Here is a 23,197-nt window from a genome sequence, read left to right on the forward strand (position 1 = left end):
CGCTGTGAGCATCCATATATTTGCCTCCTATTGGTTCATTATGAGGTTTCACCAGCCTGGAGACTCAAAATACTCTCCCTGAAATTCAACTCCCCTTACCAGAAGCAAAAATTCCAGAAGAAACCTAAGAGAGCAAAAACTCAATACTAAGGAACTCGAAGCGTTGGAGAGGTGTATTTTCCATAAGCGAACTCTCGGTCAATGCGTAAAGTATTTATTAAAATACTTTACTTGAAATTATGTTGGATTTAATATCCACTTAATTTAGATAATTTTGCATCATTGAAGTGAAGCCTTTTGGCTCTTTATTTTAGTAAATGTCAAGAACTATTCAGCATTCAGTATCTATCATACTTTGCGTTGAACTCATTCAGTCATGGCACCCACAACAGACTGGCAGGTTATTCCACTCATTCACTACTCTCCAAATAAAAAACTTAGTTTTAACACCATTGATAACTACACTCTTGCTCAGTTTCCATGGATGATCCCTAGTTTTCTCCCTTCACCAGACCTATTCTGAAAAATTTCCTTTGAATTACTCTTATAAAAACCCCTCAGTAATTTGAAAGTTTCAATCATATCACCACTTTTCCACCTATCAACCAATTTCTGTAACCCTCAGACCTTCAACCTGTTCTTGTGAGGTTCATTCCATACCATGAAACCCTGGTGGCCAGATCTGTGCACAGTAGTCAAGATGGAGTCTTATCAAGGCTCGATAAAGAGGAACTATAACCTACTTGTCTCTGCTCATCAAAGTATTCTTCAGTAATAAGTGATCTGGTGAGCTGATTTAGCCACTTTTGCTATGTCTCCACTAAACTTCAACCTTGTATCCAGCAACACTCCCAAATCTCTGGCTTCGTCAATTTTCTTGATTAAACCAAGAAATTATATTCTTGGTTTAATCTAAATGTAAGCAAACAAAATTTGTGCATGAAGTAACTTCATTATTGGGCAACTCGTATATAGAGGCTAATGACTTCACATTGTATTATGGGATGCTAAGGCCAAGTGATGTGAAGTTATTAGCCTCTATATACAAGTTGCCCAGTCGTGAAGTTCACAAACTTTGTTTGCTTATATTTGGATAAAGGATTAAACAAAGAATATAATTTCTTGGCATGTTTAATTTATAGTATAATCAAGTGGAAAAACTTTCAACATCTATCTCTAATCCAGAGTATTTTAGTAATAAGGATCGACACCTTTGGCTACTAGTATATACAAATATGATTTCTTCATTACTTGGTATCACAACAAAAACAGATCCTTTCCTCCTCTACATTCAGACCAAGGCCTTGTTCATACAGACGAAGAAAAGGAAGAAGCTATAGCTAAAAATTTAGAAAAGCAGTGCAAGTCTGTATATGAAAACTTAAACCATTTGTATAAAATTCACAGACAAGTCAGATGCTCATTAAAACTCCCTGTCATATGTGCTGACCAAATCTCACCCAAATCACCAATGAATATTTGATATTATAAAGAATTTAAAAAATAAAAAAAGCTCCTGGTCCGGATGGTATCACAATCAAAGTGATCAAGTTGCTGCCCCGAAAAGCCATAGTGCACCTGACCAATTCATTACTTTCTTCATTACTACCTGGAAACTTGCAGACGTAATCCCAATACACAAGCCATGCAAGGACCCACACCCGCCTGAAAATTATCGTCCCATTAGCCTCATCTCTAACTTTGGTAAAATTGCAGAGAAAGTCATCCTTTCCAGGCTTCAAGCTTCACTAAATAAACTAAACATCCTTCCAAAACAACAGTTTGGTTTTCGGCAACACCACAGCAGTACTCAACAAATCCTCAGACTAGTCGAGTACATTACTACTGGCTACAACTGGCATTAATATACCGGAGCTGTTTTTCTTGACTTAGCCATGGCTTTGGACAAGCTATGGCACTATGGATTGCTTGACAAATCTGAGATGGCATCTCATTGAAAATGATACACCTAATTAAATCTTATCTTCTGGATAGACGTATGCAAGTCAAGATAAATGGGACAATTTCAACCCAGCGCCATATCCTAGCTGCAGTCCCACAGGGTTCCTTACTCGCTCCGATGCTGTTCTCAATATTCTACACAACCCAATGTTATCAATCATGGTCCTCTATGCATACGATACAGTAATATTAGCCAGATCTCTTTGGCCACACCTTGTTACCAAAAAACTTCAAGAAAACGTCCTAAAGCTAGAGTAATGGTTCTCCAAATGGAGATTACAAGTAAATCCCCAAAAGAGCACTACCATACACCTCCCAGATGAGTCTTGACTCCATGAGGTCTTGGGGTAAGAATAATAATAATATTAGTGGGTAGAGTTGGGAGATGGCTTTCGATGCCTTTGCACACAAGGTCATGATGTGATGGTTAAAAGTTAATTTTTTGTCCAGCACAACTCTGAGATATTGGGTTTCTGTCTGCCAAGGAATTTTGATAATAAACAGGAAGATGTCCCCTACAGGAGATATTGATCTTCTAGTGAAGAGTATTATTATTATTCTTACCCCAAGACCTCATGGAGTCAAAGACTCATCTGGGAGGTGTATGGTAGTGCTCTTTTGGGGATTTACTTGTAATCTCCATTTGGAGAACCATTACTCTAGCTTTAGGACGTTTTCTTGAAGTTTTTTGGTAACAAGGTGTGGCCAAAGAGATCTGGCTAATATTGCTGTATCGTATGCATATCTTTGACTCCATGAGGTCTTGGGGTAATAATAATAATAATACTCTTCACTAGAAGATCAATATCTCCTGTAGGGGACATCTTCCTGTTTATTATCAAAATTCCTTGGCAGACAGAAACCCAATATCTCAGAGTTGTGCTGGACAAAAAATTAACTTTTAACCATCACATCATGACCTTGTGTGCAAAGGCATCGAAAGCCATCTCCCAACTCTACCCCCTAATTAATAGGAACAGCAAGCTAAATTCTTCAGAATCAAAGTGCCTCTATACCAGCTGATGATTTGTCCAATAATCACTTATGCCTCTCCAGCCTGAAGCCATACTCCAACTATGTTAAGAAGAACCTCATCACTGTTTGAAACCCTTAGCTGTATTAAGCAGTAAACACAAACCTGCTACCTTTTACTAAGTGGCAGATAAGAGCTCTCACCATTTAAAACTTCAGAAGTGCTAAGCAGTGAGCACCCCCCCCCCCCTCCCCAATTTGCAACCTGCCACTTTTCCAAACCTCAACTCTACTATGTCAGGCAGAAGCCAACAATTGTTCTACACCTCAGCTTTATTAAGCAGCAGGAAAGAACCAACTGCTGTTCCAAATATCAGCTCTACTTAGCAGCAAGCCAAAACCCACTACTGTTTATAATTTTGGCTGTACTATGCAAATAGTGAAAGTCCATTCAAAACCCTCTGTTCCACACAGTGAGGAAGATAGGCACCTACTTCAGGACAACCCCAGCCAAACATCATTAAAATGTCATTGGTGGGACCTGGGGGATTGCCACAGGAGCAAAAGATAGTACACATGTTGATTTTTGGTGCGGAAAAGTTCACTTAGGAAGTATTTAGCAGTAATTAAGCATTCATTTTGTATCAGTATATTTATATTGTTCGATTAACTGTGAGATCAGTGTGCATAATTTTCTAATGTTTTTGCACATGCTGCAGTTTATGCAATTTATTGAATCTTCTCATCCAGCACATCTTTAATAATTGAATCACCATAAAACACCATTCACGGGTTTTTTTTTTACCTTGTTTTATATCAGTATTATTTAATTTCATCATTTTCACTCTTCTATACACATCTTGAATTCTGCATCCATTTCGTCTCTTGCCTCATCTTAAGCAATTCAACTTTCAAATCTTGCATCACATTTTCATTCTCATTCACTCTCTCTCTCTCAATTTTGTTGCCAGTCATACCTGCTTGTTCACAGTCAGTGCTGCTCGCCACTTTACCTTTAACAGCACTTTATTTTTTAACTTCCGTTACATTCTTATTGCTTTCATCTTTTGTACCATCAGTTGTTATGTTGGGTGCTTAAGGGTCAGAGCTGTATAACTGAGAGGAGACCTCCACATAGCCTTTAAAGGAATGTGGAGAACCGACCAGGGCTTCTGACCTAATGTCCAATCCTCACCTTCTCGTGGTGCACCCTGTTGGGTATCTACTTGGATACTGAATGGACGAGGATGGGCTGGCAATTTGGGATTTAGCCTTTAAAGGAATGTGGAGAACCGACCAGGGCTTCTGACCTAATGTCCAATCCTCACCTTCTCGTGGTGCACCCTGTTGGGTATCTACTTGGATACTGAATGGACGAGGATGGGCTGGCAATTTGGGATTTAGCCGACCAAATCGTATTCTTATTGGTTAAACCAAAATATAGAATGATGGTACAACATGACAAAATTTCATGCCAGCTGGGGCATCGCTCGGTTAAACAAGGCCCCCGTTGTTTTCGCCAGGGAACCAGGGCGAACAGCGAAAAGTCAGCTACTGGAACAAATCTGAAAATAAACCCCAACTCAACATCACCAGAGTTAAAGATCAGTACTATCAACATAACAAGCCTGAATGGCAAAGAAATGGAGCTAGCTGAGGAATTAGATAAGTACCAGATCGACATAATAGGGGTGACTGAAACAAAAAAGACCAAAACTGGTGAGATCTTTCTGAGCAATAAATACAAAATGTTATATTCAGGCAATGACAATCAAGGAAAAGAAGGAGTAGCCATAGTATTCAACACAAAATACGAGGCTAATCTTCTTGAATGGCAGTCAGTCTCAAGTAGAGTAATGTGGGCAAATATGAGAATGGGGAACTGGAAAATGAGACTTATTTGTGCCTATGGTCCCACAGAAGGCTCTACTAAGGTAGAAGTGGAGGAGTTTTTTGAGTCTTTAGAAAAAGCAACTGACACAATGAAAAATGAAAAGTTGGTCCTTGTTGGGGATCTAAATAGCAGAGTAGGAAATGATTGTGAGACATACAAAAATATTTTGGGAAAATTTGGAGAAAAGAGCAAAGCTAATAATAATGGCAAATATCTGTTTGATTTCTGCTCAGGACATGGACTGGTTATTACTAACACCATGTTCCAACATAAAAATGTGCACAAATTCACATGGCGAGAAGAGGCGAGGAATAAGAAAAGTCTCATTGACTATGTTATTGTTGATAGTGATGTTTTCTCCCTGGTGCAGGACACTAGAGTGTACAGAGGATTTGAAATTGGGAACGATCACTATTTAGTCTTGAGCAGGATAAAATTGAATTTCATATTGAAAAGAATAACATGTAAGAAAGTTTTAAAGCGAATAAAAGTTGAGCAGCTCTCAGATGTGAGCTGTAGACTAAAATACACAAAGATTATTGAAAAAAAAATGAAAGAGTTTGAGAACAGGAATCAAACCTTGGAGATTCAGCGGCAAACTCTGAAGAAAACATTGATTGATTCTGCCAGAGAGGCATGTGGTGAGGTTGTCTGTAAGGATAAAAAAATCAGAACTCCCTGGTGGACACAGGAGGTTAAAGAGGCAGTGAAGGAAAAGAAGAAAGCATACCAAACGTTCCTGTCAAATAAGTCAGCTTGTGCTCTTAGAGAATATAGAGACAAATGCAAGAATGCTAAACACTGTGTAAAACTAGCTAAACAAAAGTCATGGGAGGACTTTGGCAAGAATATAGAAAATAAATATCAAGAAGGTGGCAAAATATTCTGGAGGTTGTTGAAGAAGCTTAAGAATGGAGGAAAGAGTGCTATAAAAGGAATTAGAGATGATAAAGGTGACATGAAAATGGGAGAAAAAGATATCCTTGAAGTATGGAGTAATTACTTTGAAAAACTGCTAAATGAAACAAGCAGTGATGACAGCACAGTGGTAAAAAACACTGACCAGGCATGCAATCAGAAATACATATCCATACTTGAAGTAGAAAAAGCCATCAAAGGCTTGAAATGTGGAAAGGCAGCAGGAGTAGATGATATTCGACCAGAAATGCTGAAGTATGGTGGTATAAGAGTCTTACAGTGGCTGCACTGCATAGTTCAGAAAGCCTGGACAGAGGGATGAATTCCCGATTATTGGAGTAGAGCTCTCATAGTACCCATATATAAAAAGAGAAATAAAACTGCATGTGAGAACTACAGAGGTATTTCCCTACTGAGTGTTCCTGGCAAGATCTATGAAAGTATACTTGAGAAACGGTTGAGAAGAATTGTGGAAGAAAAGCATGGTGAAGAACAAGCTGGATTCAGGCCAAATAGAGGCTGTCAGGATCAGATCTTCACTTTACGACAAATAGTCGAGAAAGCATGGGAATATAACAAAGATCTGTATTTAAGTTTTGTCGATCTGGAAAAGGCATATGACAAGGTGCCAAGAGAGAAGCTATTCAATACGCTGCAGTTATATGGTGTCAATGGGGCATTATATCAAGCAATACTTAGTCTTTATTTGAGTTATAAGTCAGCAGTTAGAATTGAAGGAAGTACAGGAAGATGGTTTAATGTTAAATCTGGTGTGAGACAAGGATGTACATTATCCCCTCTGTTATTCATTATCTATATGGATCACATTATGAAGGAAAGTGGTATTAAACATGATATCAAAATTGGAGATGTTAATGTCAGCTCTTTGCTTTATGCGGATGATGTTATACTTCTAAATAAATCCGCTACAAGTCTGCAAGATTCTCTGACTAAATTGAATAGCTCTTGTAATAGATATGGTATGAAGGTCAGCAATAAAAAGACAAAGACAATGAAAATAGGCAGAATCATTGAAAATGTCAACTGTGTTGTGAATGGAGAACCTGTGGAACAAGTAAAACATTTCGGCTATTTAGGCACGATTTTTACTGAAGATGGTAAATTAAATATAGAAATAGACAACAGAATCAGCAAAGCTGGTATGGTGGGAAGTCAATTGAATAAATTCATATGGAATAAGAGAAAAATTAGTCGGAACACTATATTAGCTGTATACAAGACAGTGTTCAAACCAGTTTTAACTTATGGATCTGAGAGCTGGGTCAGAAGTAAAACACTTGACCAAAGACTAGAGACCACAGATATGAGAGTCCTGAGAAAGATTATAGGAGTGAACAGATGGCATCAATGGCAGTATCATATTAAAAACGAGGATATTAGGAAAGAACTTGACATTGTCAGCATCCAGGAATGCGTTAGCAGAGCTAATCTCAGGTGGTATGGTCACTTTAACAGAATGGGCGAGGAAAGATTAGCAAAACAAGTGTTCTCTGCCAGGTTGGCAGCAAAACACCCAGAGGAAGACCAAGATATAGGTGGATTGATACGGTACAAAGTGCTTTAGATGATAGAAATATAAGATCTGATAATGTTGGAGTGTTGACAAGTAACAGACTGATTTGGAGGAAAATTGTAGATAGGAAATTAATAATGATGTAATTTTTTTCATGTAGTACTATCATATCCCGTACACCCCTTGAGGGTACATGGCAGGAATTTGATGATGATGATGATGATGATGGTTGTTATGTTTCTCAGATCGCTTGTTATCTTTTTCATAACTTTTTTTGCCATTTTTGTTTGCTGTTCTTTACACTGCCCTTTTTTTATGAGACGAGCATACATCCTCCTCGTGGCATTCTTGCTATTAACACTTTCAGTTATTAATATATTAGCACTCAAGTCCTCATTCAAGTCACACTTGGCACACACCCTCCTTCTATCTGACTTAAATATCCACAATTTATCTATATAATCGAACAAATATGTATAGCACACCTCACATTTCATGAAATGACTGAAATCAAAATTATGGTGCATCTTTTGTACCATCAGTTGTTAAGTTTCTCGGATCATTTATTCTCTTTTTCAAAACTTTTTTGCCATTTTTTGCTGCTCTTTACACTGTTCTTTTTTTATGAGACGAGCACACAACCTCCTCATGGTATTCTTGCTGCTAACACGTTTTGTTAATAATATATTAGCACTCATCAAGTCCTCATTTAAGTCGCACTTTGCACACACTCTCTTTCCATCCAACTTAAATATCCACAATTTATGTATATAATCAAACAAATACGTATAGCACACCTCACATTTCACAAAATGACTGAAATCAAAATTAAATTCCTGCATGGACAAAGCCGCTACCATCTTTCCTTCATCAGTTACTATACTAAGCTCTAATTTTAAGGAATCCATAAATAAATGTAAACAAAAAAAGCCACACACTAATAATACTGCAAGTGCACAACTTTTACACAACTCTTACTCATAAACACACTTATTATTATTATTATTACCCCAAGACCTCATGGAGTCAAAGACTCATCTGGGGGGTCCTTTTATCACACACACACACATCTCATCATACCGTGTCTTAAACACACTCAAATTCCTTGCAGACACCACACTGTCAGGCAAGACATCCCAATCATTCACAACTCTGCACGAAAAAAACCTGCCTCTCACTCCCCTACTCACACCCTCATTATACAGTTTCCAGGGATGACCTCTGGTTCTCCTCTGATCTCCCACTATTCTCTGTAGAACTTCTCCACCATTGATCCTATAACAACCCCTTACCAACTTGTAGGTCTCTATCATATCTCCCTCTTCCTTCTGTCCACCAGACTCTGCAAATTACATATTCTCAATCTTTCCTCATACTCGACATTCCAGAAACTACCTTAGTCAGTCGCCTTTGGACCCTTTCCAACCTCTCTTCATCCTACTGAAAAGCTGGTGACCAAATCTGGGCACAATAGCCCATGTGTGGTCTAATCAAAGCCTTATACAACAGAACAAGAATCTCCCTACTTCTACACGTCAGTGTCCTCCACATCATTCCCAGAAGCCTTTGTGTTGTCTTCACAATTTTGGCAATGTGTCCCCTAAATTTTAGATCCTTATCCACTATTACCCCCAGATCTCTTATTTCCTCTACCTCCAACAATATATTATCACCAAGCATAAATTCTGCATCCCATCTTTGTTTTCCAAATTTTAAAACTTCACATTTTGCAACATTGAACTCATATCCCCATTTCCATGCCCAATCACTCAATTTATTCAAGTCTTCTTGTAAGGCTACAACATCCTCACTACTCTTTATGGTTTGTCCCAACTTTGCATCATCTGCAAACAACTGAATATCTCCATCCAAATCTTTGCCAATATCATTAATATACAAGTTAAACAGTAATGGCCCTAAAACAGACCCCTGAGGCACTCCACTAGTCACTAGTGACTTTCCTTTTCCTGGATATCACACCCCCATACACAACTTGTTGATACCTATCAGATAGCCACTCTCCAATCCAATGCACTAATCTAATATCCAACCCCATCCACTCCAGTTTGACTATCAACTTATCATGCAGTAATCTATCAAAACCTTTGCAAAATCTAAGCATATTACTGTGTATCCTTTTCCTCTGTCCATGGAAGCAGTCACCTTATTGTAATAATTAAGTAGTTTACTAAAACATGACCTCCCTTTAGCAAATCCATGCTGTCAATCAAAGATAATACCATTGTTGTCAACCCAATTCTGGATCCTAGTTCTCACAAGCTTCTTCAACAACTTAACTACAACCTGACACACAGATAGGCCTATAGTTTGATGCTTGAGTTCTATCACCTCCTTTATGAAGTGGCACAATCTTGCCCTCCTTTGGAACTTGACCGAGTGTAAGACTGGTATTAAAAAAATATGTCAAGGCCAGCATCAACTCCCTCGCACATTCATTCAGAATATGTGGTGATATATTATCAAGTCCCACAATCTTATTTACATCTAGTTTTCTCAACTCCCCATACACCTCTTGCTCACCTACAGTCAGTCTCTTTTCCCCATCATCAACTGCTCTCAATCTCTCCATGAAGTCACATTCATAAGACAACAGCTGTCTTTAAACCATTTTCTCCAATCACTGTCATCCTTCCATATTCATGCTTTCTTTTGCTGCCTACATATCGAAAGAGCTCCTTAGGAATCTTTTTGGCTTCATTACTAACTGCTGTTCATACCTCTCTTTAGCTACCCTGTCCAACGAAGTCACTCCCCTTGCCTTGTCTTTGTAGTCCTCATGGAATTGGTTATTTCCACACTTCTCTTGCTGCCTCCATAATGTCCTTTTTCTCTCTATTGCATGCTTACTCTCTTTATTCATCCATTTCATACCTACCTTATTTAACCTTCTCACCCTTATTTCCCCTTCTCTTATGCTGCCTCCATAATGTCCTTTTTCTCTGTATCGCATGCTTAATCTCTTTATTCATCCATTTCACACCTACCTTATTTAACCTTCTCACCCTTGGAATACATGTAGACATTGCATTTACTAGATAGTTTTTGAAAATCCCCCAAGCTGCATTGATCTCTTTTCCAGCTAACTCCTCACTCTTTACACCTGCAAGCTATCTCCTGAGCTCTTCATAATCACCACCCTTGTAGTTCCACATATACCCTTTTCTATCAGAGGTCCTCATGCTGCTGGCAATCACCCAGATGATCACCTCATGGTCACTCTCACCAATTGGTGGGTGATTTGACACTTCATTTATAATTACATCCTCTGATGAGATGACCAAATCGAAGACCCTCAATCCTCGTGTGCCCTCTGATACATACCTGTCTGAGGTAGGTATCCCTCAAAAACTAAAGAAACTCATTTCCAGTTGCTATCTCATCATTCCACTCTATATTGCCATGTGGGCATAACTCTTTCTCTATCATCAATAGCATTCCTCCTCCCTTTTTATCCCTTCTATCCTCATGAAACACGTCATATCCTTCCATCTCTATTCCTGTCAGGATGTCGTCCTCATCTAACCATGTTTCACTTATTGCAACAATTTTTGGGTGAACAGACTCAATTAGTGCAACCATTTCATCTGCATTGTTTCTTATACTTCTAGCATTTGTATATAAACACAACAGCTCATTCCTGGATCTACAGCTGGTTCCACTGATAACACTCATTCAATGTGATCTCTCCATGCTCGACTGGGGTTTTTTCCCTTTCTGCTTATTCATTTTAGAACCCTCTTCAATTCCAATTGTTTCCTCTTGATCACAGATCATCCCATTCCGTTCCTGTCTACACATCCTCTTGGAGTATCCACCTTTCTCACACTGTGTACCCTTGTCCACCCTGAGCCTCCCTGTTTTCCTGTTCATCTTGCACACCCGTTCTCTCATTTTCCATACTCATGCCACTTCCTCATTTATAACCACCTCTTCCATCTCTCCTGTTGTACTCTCCTGCTCTTCCACATCACTTCCCACTTGATCTGATTCTTTCTCTATACTCACTTCTCTACCTTCCAGCAACAGTCTCTCGAAGTGACTCACACCATAACCACTCAAATGCAGTCCATCGTTCCCATACAGTTTACTTCATCCTTTAAACTCACTCTACGCATTAACAAATTTTACTCCCCTCTCCTCACACATTTCAGCCAACATATCATTCATAATCCTTGCTCTCAGCCTCATCTCACCACAGTCATACCTAGGCAACACGCTTACTACCCTTCCTGTCACACTATTCTCTTTTATCCATCTAAGCAGCCTCCTGATATCCATTCTGACATGCACTTTGTCCTCTGTCAAGTCATTCATACCTATTAAAACCATCAATTCTTTCGCTCACTCCCTCCTCATATCCAATGCCTCACTCTACTCATTTTTCTGCCTGGAAAACATACCTTGTGCATTCTCTCATCCAGCAAACCTTTAATAATGGAGTCGCCATACAATGCCATTCACTTGTCTTTCTTTAACTCTTTCATATCTACTTGATTTGTGTTAATCGTTTTCACCTGAATTTTCTTAATTTCACTCCTCATCCATTTCATCTCTTGCGACATCCAACCCAATTCAGCTTTTGAATCTCGCGTCTCATTCTCTCTATCATTCAATCTTTCTAATTTTCGAACTCTTGCCTCGATTCACTCATTCATGCTTTTGAGTTTTTGTACTTTCGGTCCATGCGTCCAACGTTTGCTTTCATTCATTCTTTCCATTTTTCTCACTTTCGATCCTTTCATCATGCTATTTCCGGTCTCTTTCGTTCTCTCAATTGTGTTTCCTTCTGCCATATTTGCTTCACTTTCATTCTTTTTACCATTCATTATGGTTTTCAAATCACTTGTTTTCTTTTTCAGTGCTTTCTTAACAATTTTTTGCCTTTCTTTCACACCATGCTTCTCTTTCGAATGAGCACTCATTCTTCCTGTGCCATTCTCGCTACTAACACTTTCTGTCATCAAATTCATATTAGTACTCATCAAATCCTCGCTTAGCTCACACTTCACACATACCCTTCTTCCTTAAATGTCCACAAAGCATCTATGTAATCAAAAGAATACATGTAGCACACCTAGAACTTCACAAACCGACTGAAGTCTAAGTTAAAGTCATGCACTGACAAAGCCGCCACCATCTTTCCTCTGCCAGTTACTACTCTGAGGGCCAAAAACAATGAATTTATAATCAAGTTTAAACAAAATATCTCGCACACTAATAATACTAGTAGCGCACAACTTTTTTAGCAGCTCTTACTCAAACACACACTCATATTCAATTATTTCAAGAATAACTTTTCTGAATCCTAAACACTTCTTACACACACCGCTGCTACTGCCTCATGAGCACCGTTGTCTTCATGGTCCAAGTTTCTGCACCGCACAGCAATACAGACCATACATAGCATTTAAATTTAAATTTAGCAGTTTTAATTTGGAGCGTGCTCTAAATTTAAACTGCAGTTACAAAGTGTTGATTTCATCAAGAGAAAATTTTTCCTTGCCATTTCAATTCTAAGTTTTATTTCCATTTTTGGATTGCAATCTTCATTTAACCAGCATCCAAGATATTTAAACTTTGCCACTCTTTCTATTTGTTTTCCATTTAAAGAAAATGCTGAATTAAGAATTGGTTTCTTGCTTATGACCATGAATTTAGTTTTGGTGATATTTATTTTTAATCCCATTTTTTCACTCTCTTCATTCACTAGTTCCAGAAGATTTTGAAGATCCTGAATATTGTCAGCCAGGAGAGCTGTGTCATCAGCATATGTTACTGATGATTTCATCATTTGCACTAATCCCTTCCTTCAAGACTTTTTTGAAATACGGCTTCAGAGTATACAGATGCATTTTAGTTTCAATATAAGTTTTCAGTGATCCTGATGTCTTTACCATCTAATCCAATTCTTTTTAATAGTGCAATCATTTTAGCATGTTGGTCTTTGACAAATGCTTTCTTGAAGTCGATGAAGCAAATGAATATTTCCTTGTTTTGGTCAGTACATTTTTGGAATAAGATCTGAGAACAGAAAAGAGCCTTTCTTATTCCCAAACCGTTTTCTAAAGCTAAATTGGATATCATTGATGGTGTCTTCACATTTTTTGTATTTTTTTTTTTAATTATTTTCAGAAACATTTTAAGAACGTGACTCTTTAGGCTGATCATTCTGTAGTCATAAGTTTTCGCATTTGCTTTTTTTTTTAGGTAGCATGATGAAGGTCGACTGTAACCTGTCTTGAGGGATTATGCCCGTATCCTAAATCTTATTAAATAGCTTTACTAATATATTAATGTTGTCACCATCTAATAACTTTACTATTTCAGCTGGTATTCTATCCGGGCCTAAGGCTTTACCATTTTTAGTTGAGTTTAGTGCACATTCTACCTCTGATCTTAAAATACATGGACCTTCCATATGTTAATAAGTATTTTCTGGGTTCTGTATGTTATCAGTAAAGAGTTATTCTATATATTTCACCCATTCTTGTATTTTGTCATCCTTTTGGGATATTATTTCTCCCTTTTTGTTTCGAAGGATGCAGAATTGTTTTTATTATTATTATTATTATTATTCAGGCCTCCAAGGAGTCAAAAGACTCATCGAGGGAGGTCCTTCCTAAGACATAAAGTCTGTCAAGACTCATCGAGGGGAGGTCCCCCCCACGAGAAACACAAAGTCTATCATACCACTCTTTAAACTCACTGACCATTCTCGCTCCCACCACTCCACCAGGCAATGCATTCCACGGCTCAACCACCCTCCACACAAAGAAACCACTCCTTACCCTCTTGCTCACAGTTTCCTTTCGTAACTTCCAGGGATGGCCTCTTGTCATCACTCCTTCCCGCTGTTCAACCAAGCGAAAGAACTCCCCAGTGTCAACCCTGTAACCACCTCTCAACAGTTTAAAAGTCTCAATCATATCACCTCTCCTTCTTCTATCCACCAAACTCTGCAGTCCACATTCTCTCAGCTGATCCTCATAACTATCCTTGTACAGTCCTGAAACCATCTTTGTCATCTGTCTTTGTATCCTTTCCACAGTTAATTTATCCCCTTCAAATCCTGGGGACCAAATCTGAGAACAATAGTCCAAGTGTGGTCTGATCAGAGACTTATTCAATGGAATGATAACCCTCTTATCACTGCAGGTCAGTGTCCTTCTCATAATAGCAGCAATCCTCTGTGTTACCTTCACCACCTTTGCAATATGTCCCCTAGACTTCAGGTTTCTATCAATCATCAACCCCAGATCTCTTGTCTCCCCTACTTCCTCCGGTATAACTCCTCCCATAGAGTATGCAGCATCCCATCGATGTTTCCCAAACCTCAAGACCTTACATTTTGCTGCATTAAACTGACACCCCTCATTCATTTGACCATCTATCTAGCTTATTTAAATCCTCTTGCAGGGCTACCACATCTGCACTATTACTAATAATCCTTCCCAGCTTCGCATCATCTGCAAACAACTGAATATCCCCCTGCAATCCACTGGCAATGTCATTGATATAAAGGTTAAACAATATAGGTCCTAGTACTGAGCCCTGTGGGACCCCACTTGTAACCCTCTGCCTCCTGGAAACTGCTCCACCATACACAACTCTCTGATACCTATCAGACAGCCAATCCTGAATCCAGTTGACCAATCTGACATCCAGACCCATGTGCTGCAACTTAAATATCAGCTTATCATGTGGCACCCTGTCAAATGCCTTCGCCAAGTCTAAGAAAATTGCAGTATATGCCTTTCCCTCATCTAATGTTCTTGAAACTTTATTATAAAAGGCTAGCATATTGCTAAAACAAGAGCGTCCTTTCACAAATCCATGTTGATTCTCACAGATAACATTACCCTCATCTGCCCAATGCTATATACAGTCCCTCACTACTTTCTCCAAGATCTTAACAACTACTGATGACACACAGACTGTTACCACCCTTATGCAATGGCACTATCTTACCTTCCTTCCATTCCCTGGGCACCTTTGCCAAAGCCAGACTCTCATTGAAAAGCCAGGTCAAAGGCACTGTCAATTCCCTAGCACATTCTCTCAAAACTCGTGGTGAAATACCATCCAGTCCCACAGCTTTACTGACATCCAGAGTACTTAGTATCTGAAACACACTCTCCTCCTGTACCTCCAGGCCTCGAACCAGTCCTATCCCTCTAGCATTAAAACTGACTTCTCTAGGATGAAATACTCCAATAAAGTGTTCATTGAACAGTTCCACTATTTTCTCTGCATCAGTCACTCTATTCCCATTTTTATCCCACAATATCATTCTTCCACAGTCATTTCTCCTCCTACTGGCCACATAGCTAAAAAATTCCCTAGGATTTTCTTTGGATCTTAGGGCCAATCTCCTCTCATATTCCAGTTTCGCTTTCCTTACCACACTAGTCACTCTTCTGGCCTGTGTCTTATATTCCTCATGCATCTATTCACCTTCTCCTTATATCTCTTCCATAGCCTCTTTTTTGCATGCAATTCCTGTTTAATATTGTTTGTCATCTACTTTACTCCAAATTGCGTCCTCTTCTTCTCTCGTGGTATACAACTTACCATTGCTGATAACAAATATTCTTTCACAATTTCCCACGCACTAGTGATATCCCGGCTTTCCAATTCCTGCCTCCATGAAACTTCCCGAAGTTGACGTCTAAGACTATTATAATCACCTGCCTTATAATTTCACATAAGTTCCCGTCTCTTTGATACTCCTGCATGTCTATTCATTTTCCAAGTCAACACCATATGGTCACTCTCTCCAACTGGTGGGAGAGACATCAACTCAGTTATTATCAACTGTTCTGATGCTATAACCAAATCCAAAACTTTTGAACCTCTTGTTCCATCTGTTACATGTTACCTAAGACATTTGTCCCTCAAGAATTCTAGAAATTCCATTCCCCTATTGCTACATGCATCTTCCTCTCTCCTATTTATACTACTGAAGTTAAAATCTCCCATAACAATCATTCTTCTTGCACTTGCCAAACTTAGCTGTCTAAACATCTCCTGGTCCCCATCCTCTGTGCTCCTGGGTCTGTAGCAACACCCCACTAAATATCCTGTCTTGCCTACCTCTACCTCAGACCATATGCTCTCAAAATCATTTGTCTCACTTCCTTCCAAATTCTCACTCTTAGAGGACATAGGTCATCACTTATCATAAGCAGTACCTCACCACCACGCTTTCCCCTCCTATCCTGACGAAAAATGCTATACCCAGCGACTTCTATTCCTGTTGTTATATCCCCTTCTGTCAACCACATCTCAGTGATCGCAATAATTTTGGGCCAGGCTGATGCGATCTGTGCCACCAATTCCTCTCCCTTAATGGGAATTATTGGTTTTTTGGCTGATGCTATCTGCGCCACCAATTCCTCTCCCTTAATGGGAATTATTGGTTTTTTCTTGAATATACCTGAGGTCTCTTTCAGCTTTTTGTGTAGATTAAACTTGTCATGCTTTTCCGGTAGAATTTCTATTTCTTTACATTTTTCATTCATCGAGATTTCTTTTGCTTCTTTGATCTTGCATTTAATAATTTTCTGAACCTCTTTATATTTTGTTGGACTATGATTTTTATATGATCTGAGTTGATCCATGAGAGAAAGAATTTCATCAGTTATCCAATCTTTCTTTTTTACTGCTCTATTAGGTCACAGAGTATTGGTGCCTTTCTTTATGAAGACAGATTTTAATTTGTCCCATGATTCATCAACCCTCATGATGTCATCATTCTTGATAAGCTCTTGATTCAGATCTTGACTCAATTTGTTTCTTATATCTGTGTTTTTTAATTTTTCTAAATCAAACCTTTTTTGTTGATGTTTCTTAAGTATAGTTGTCAGTCTAAGTTTTAACTCTGCCACCAGTAGGTTATGATCAGAAGCAATATCTGCACTAGGATAGGTTTTTTGTACTCTTTATAGAACTTCGGAATTGTTGATTAATTATATTATTATTTGAAACCTATTATATTTAAAAAGCAAGAGGTTGTGGTAAATGGAGAGTAGTCAAACCAATAATTCCCATTGGTTGCACAAATGTTAATGCAAGAACTAAAAATGGCATACTCATACAAATTATGGTGAATGGTTCCACAGCTCCTTCATAAGTTTGGTCACAAATGTTCCATTTCAATGTTTGCTTTCAGTCTGATAAACTTACAAAAATTTAAAAAAACTGTCATTATTTGTAAATAAAATGCTACTTGTTCTGAGTAGTTTAATCATTATATGTAGTAAATAGTATCCAAATAAATCAGCAGAGATTGACCCTTGTAGTGAAATACGAAGCTGTCTTTGTAAGGTCTTTACAACTGAAGGTAATTTAGTTAGTTTCATATGTAGGTAGCAGGATATTTCCTTTGGAAACTTGGTTTTTTTATCCTTCCAAAACAAACATTCCAGTCAACAAATATAATAATAATATACTTGCCTTGTAACTTTATTTTGGTGTAATCATAGACAACAGCAAGAACAGTCACATAGTAGCATGTCTTACCACAACAGTTTTGAACTCACTAACAACCACAATTATCTATTTGGGTTCTTGAAAGATTGAGAGGCCCACAGCATTCTGAGAACAGCAGCAGCCAGGAAACCATACAGGGTGTTCGGGATAAATTTGACATATTTATAATTAATTATATTTTTCCGTAAGTTACATGTATTAACACACACTTCTCTTCATTTAAAAGTTTGGACCCTTCTTCATTCATATACAAGATGTCAGAAAGGATGGATAGCTGGAACCCACCTGAATCATGGAAGAGAATAACTTGTATCATGATGATTCGTGCCCGCCATCAAAATAAGGATATTACGACTGCTGCCCAATGCTCCCTGAATACAGTAAAAACAATCAGATGAACTAGAGACTTGCAATGGTGACTACGAGGATGTAGCAAGAAGAAAGATCCCTAGCAGACGATCTGATTGCGTTCGTACAGCAGAATTCCTCGCAAATCTGCAGGAACAGGTGTTGAAGAACCCTGGCATTGGAATTCGGGCTTTGTTCGTGGAGTTGCTAACTGTAGTCAAGCCCTGGATAACAAGGGTAGCCAATGGTAGGCCGTATGTATGGCAGCAGGATTCGGCCCCTTGCCACACCTCTGGGAAAAGTCAAAAATGGTTGTCTGAAAATTTCTACGACTTCACCAGTCCAAATGTTTGGCCTCCAAACTCCCCAGACCTTAACCCCATGGATTATTTTGTATGGGGCGCAGTTGAAAAAGACACCAATCGCACTTCCAGTAATACAAAAGCCCAGTTAATGGATAAAATTAAAACAGTTTTTGCGGCCCTTCCCAGGGAGACTGTAGCATCAGCTTGTTCGAGGTTCCGAAGCAGAATTGAAGCTGTGATCGATGCTAATGGTGGTTATTTTGAGTAAATCTTGTTGATAGTATTGTAATTAACTCTGCCTGTAATGTTTTTTTGTCAATTCATTAAATTTAATAGATACAAAGAAGATTTTCTTTTTCCTTACGAAACTGTCAAATTTATCCCGAACACCCTGTATGTAGCTAATTGTAAGATGCTAGAACAGCCTTCTGTTATAGTAGGATTTTCACGCTTGAGTGCTGGCATAAATGTATGGGTGATAATATAGGTAAGTGTTTGAATTTTGACAATAAATACCTGAATATTTTCAGGTATTATTGTCAAAATGTTTCCATGGTGTTGCATAAATAGGTTTAATTAGTTATGTTATGATCATCATATATATATATATATATATATATATATATATATATATATATTGGGTTGGCAAATAAGTTCATTCGGTTTATGCATTAGTACAAGTTTATGCCACTTCGCCTGTCGCTATTGTTGCGCTGTTGAAAGGCGATATTTCACATAACCTTTCAGTGAATTTTCATTCAGCCTACTTCAGTTGCATGTGTGTAACATATTTTTAGAAACAGAAGGAAATAACGTACATTACCGGCATATTTTGCTTTTTTATTTCAAAAAAGGCAAACACACTATGGAGGTCCATAAAAATATATGCAGCGTATATGGGGATGGTGCCTTAACAGAATGCGTATGCCAAAAGTGGTTTGTCAAATTCCATTCTGTAGATTTCGACGTCAGTGATGCGTCTCGTGCCAGTCACCCGACCGAGGTTGATTCGAGTGTTGTGAAGATATTGTCGACAAAAATCTGTTGCAAACAGTGTGGGAGATTGCTGCAGTACTGAACATTACCAAGCATTGAAAACCATTTGCACAAGCTGAGATATGTTTCAAAACTCAATGTTTGGGTGTTGCATGAATCGACTGAGACCAATATGACTGCTCGCATATCCATCTGTGATTCACTGCGATGTCGCCAGAAAACAACCCATTTTTGAAGCGAATGATTATGGGAGATGAAAAATGGGTCATGTAAGATAACATGTAACAGATCATGGGGGCTCAAGAGCGAACCCGCAAACAACCTCGAAAGCGGGATTGCACCCAAAGATCATGCTCTCTGTGTGGTGAGATTATAAAGGTGTTGTCCACTACGAGGTGTTACCGTCAGGCTGAACAATTGATTCAACTGTCTATTGCTCACAGTTAACACAACTGGCCCGTGCAGTTAGCACAAAACATCCTGAATTGGCAAATCAGAAAGGAGTTGTCATCTTTCATCACAACAACGCCAGACCCCACAGATCATTAACAACCCAAAGTAAATTGTTACGTCTTGGCTGGGATGTTTTGCCGCATCCTCTGTATTCACCAGACCTGGCACCTTCCAATTACCATTTATTCTGATTGTTGCAGAATTCTCTGAATGGGGAAACTAATGAGGTGGCTGTCAAAAGACACCTGGATCAGTTTTTCGCCAGTAAATCTCAGTAGTTTTATGAACGCAGCATAATGAAGTTGGTGGACAGATGGCAAGAGCTCATTGATAAAGAGGGTCAATATATAACTGACTAGTATGTATTATATATATTAAATAAAATCTGTTTCATTCTACTCTGAAAAACTGAACGAACTTATTTGACAACCAATATATTAGTGTCACATATTTCATTTATCATAGATGAAGTAAATGGTGGTGTTTTTATTACAAAACCATTAATTCCCATTCACTTTTGCAGACATATGGCAGAAAGATTGGGTACAAAATATTTGCAAGGCATACTCAGTGAACAGTTAATACAACATATTCAAGATAAGTTGCCTGAACTTCAAATGTATATTCAGGATAAGCATGATTCCATAAAGCAAGAACTTAATGCCATACGTAAAAATTCGGAGAAACTGGAAAAAATTGGACCTTTGAAATTTCTATCAGGGTAAATAAATTTAGTTTTAAGTTACATTTTTTGTTATTATTATTATTATTATTATTATCTTCTTGACCTCTGTGGATTCACAAGACTGATCATGTAGCATTTTATTTACATTTAAAGTCATGATGTACATATTAGGTTACTTACGTGATTTTTTTTAAATTATTTTTTTGTATAATGTAAAGTTAAATGCCATAAGTCAGTTTGCCAATATGTCATTGCCCAGCCCACCAGCATTCACAGACTACTTTTTGTACATTATTATTATTATTAACATTTGACCTCCATGGAGTTAGAGACTCATCGTGGGAGGTACACACTATTGCACACAATCCTCATCCAACCGTGCCTTAAAATGATTCAATGTGTATACACTCACAACACACTCAGGAAATGCATTCCACTCACCAACCACTCTCCATGCAAAGAAACTGTTATTCACTTCTCTTCTCACACCCTCTTTATACAGTTTCCAGCGATGGCCTCTTGTTCTATCCCCTTACTCATTCTTTGAAACATGGTATTCATGTCAACATGATAACAATCCCCGACTAGCTTTATGTTTCAATCATACCCCCCTCCTCATATTCACGAGGCTGTTCAACTTATATTCTCTCAAACTGTTCTTGTATACCACATTCCAAAAACCACTGACCACCTTTGTGAATCGTCTCTGGACCCTTTCCAACATATCCTTGTCACCATGAAAATCCAGTGACCAAATCTGTACACAATAATACATATGAGACTTCATCAAGGCCTCATCATACGTGAGACCACAACAACATGGTGTAATCAACGGACCCATTGATTACACCATGTTGTTGTGGTCTCATGTATTGTGACAAACTGTTTTTGTGCTCTGAAGATGCTGGTTATAACACCAGCGAAATATCGGCAATGAGTCAATAAACAATTATTTACTTATAATTCTGTGTTCTGATATATACTGTCAAAAATAAAACAACAGCAGTTCATTCATTCATTTTTAGGTCTATAACGATTCCTATCCAAGCCACTGGTTGGTTGTGATTTCCCCACCACACCTGCTCTTTCCCAATCATCTTTATAACAACTTACCACCTATATCTGCTCAGTTTCAACTTCCCCACCCACATCACAATAAACTCAATCTCCATACACACATTTGCTACTACTTTCAATATCCATTCTCTCTCTCTCTCTTTCTACGCCACATCTCCCTGCCCATCTAGACTCCTCAGTTTCGCTGTTTGTCTCGCATTCCCATTCTCTCTTCTTCTTTCATACTACCATCATTTCCACTGCCAAGCACTCCTCTCTTTGTGATACCACTCTCTTTATCTTTCACCTGATCTCTTGCATGCTGCCCACACTGTGCTTCCACTTAGCAACACTTTCACCAGTACGCTCACTCCAAAGTTATTTAAATGCAACCCGTCATGCCTATATAATTCCATTCTTCTCTCTAACACATGCCATACATCCACAAACTGTATCCCCTGTTCGTGCCCCCCCCCCTCGCACAGCTCCACTAGCATACCATTCCAGCTTTCCGTCTCAACTCATCATTGTCATACCTCAGCAACACACTGACAACCTTTTCTACTGTACTGTTTTTTTTCACACTTCTCAATAACCTCCTGATACTCACCCCTTATGTCCACTTAAATTATTTGTCCCCACGACCATCACTAATTCTCTTGCTGATTTCCACTTCATATCGAACGCTTGAATTATCCTATTCATTCTCCCTCTGTGGCATGCCATTCTTGCAGCATTCCTGCAGTTTATAATATGGCAGATAAAAGACTCAGAAAATGTATGCCAGTATAAAATGTAGGAAATAGGAAAACTGGCAACATCAAGCCTAATATTAGCCATATCCAAGGCACACCAGGAAAAATATCCAGAATCTTAAAGAAATACAATCTTTGCACCACTTTTAAGTCCCACTTAAAACTACCTATCCTTATCTTCTTTACTAAAGACAAACTCCCTCCTCTCAGTTCCCGGTGTATATAGAGTTTCTTGTTACTATAGACAGACAGGAAGGTCAGCTACCATCTGAATGGAAGAATATAAAAATTTTTTTTTAAAAGTCATGACTATGATCAACCTGGCCTTGCAGACCATGCTTTGGATACAGCTCACAGAATCAACTGGAAAAAGACCATCATGCTCCATCACAGTAAATTTAGAAGAGAAGGACTGTTTTTAGAATCAGCTGCTGCTCTTAAAAATCAGCCTAATTTAAATAAATATGGTTGCATAAAACTTCCGAAAATATGGGAAACACTAATAATTTGAGATTCCAAATTTTACATCCTAGGCTGCCGACAGGTGTCCATAGAGGGCACTCTACCTAGTCAGGACTTTAGTCTTTCATCCACGTGTTTCAGTTAGTTTTGTGCTGCCTTTGTGTGTGTTAGTCTCAGTTTGTACTCCCTGATGATGACGTCTCTGTAACTGAGATGAAATACTGGAAGTATTAAATACTATTTTTTTTTAAATCATTTCCTGTTCCTAGTGCTGTTTCACTCCATTAAACTTTCATCATGAGATTAGGAGACTGGGAAGGCTAGAGGCTAAGTGATATCATCAAG

At 38.4% G+C, this 23,197-nt stretch overlaps 1 protein-coding gene across 1 annotated transcript in view; it reads left to right on the plus strand.

The window, feature by feature from the left end:
- LOC150093743 (dynamin-1-like) overlaps positions 1-23,197 on the plus strand; it is a 293,501-nt gene that overhangs the window by 135,662 nt on the left and 134,642 nt on the right. Inside the window, exon 8 of the mRNA XM_090413039.1 lies at positions 20,418-20,615. Coding sequence (XP_090269165.1) covers positions 20,418-20,615 — 198 coding nt within the window. The remainder of the gene's footprint in view (positions 1-20,417; positions 20,616-23,197) is intronic.

This window comes from Typopeltis vanoorti, chromosome 23 (assembly GCF_054136105.1).
Source record: "Typopeltis vanoorti isolate ZY-2024b chromosome 23, IOZ_Tvanoo_1.0, whole genome shotgun sequence".
Classification (NCBI taxonomy): Eukaryota; Metazoa; Arthropoda; class Arachnida; order Uropygi; family Thelyphonidae; genus Typopeltis; species Typopeltis vanoorti.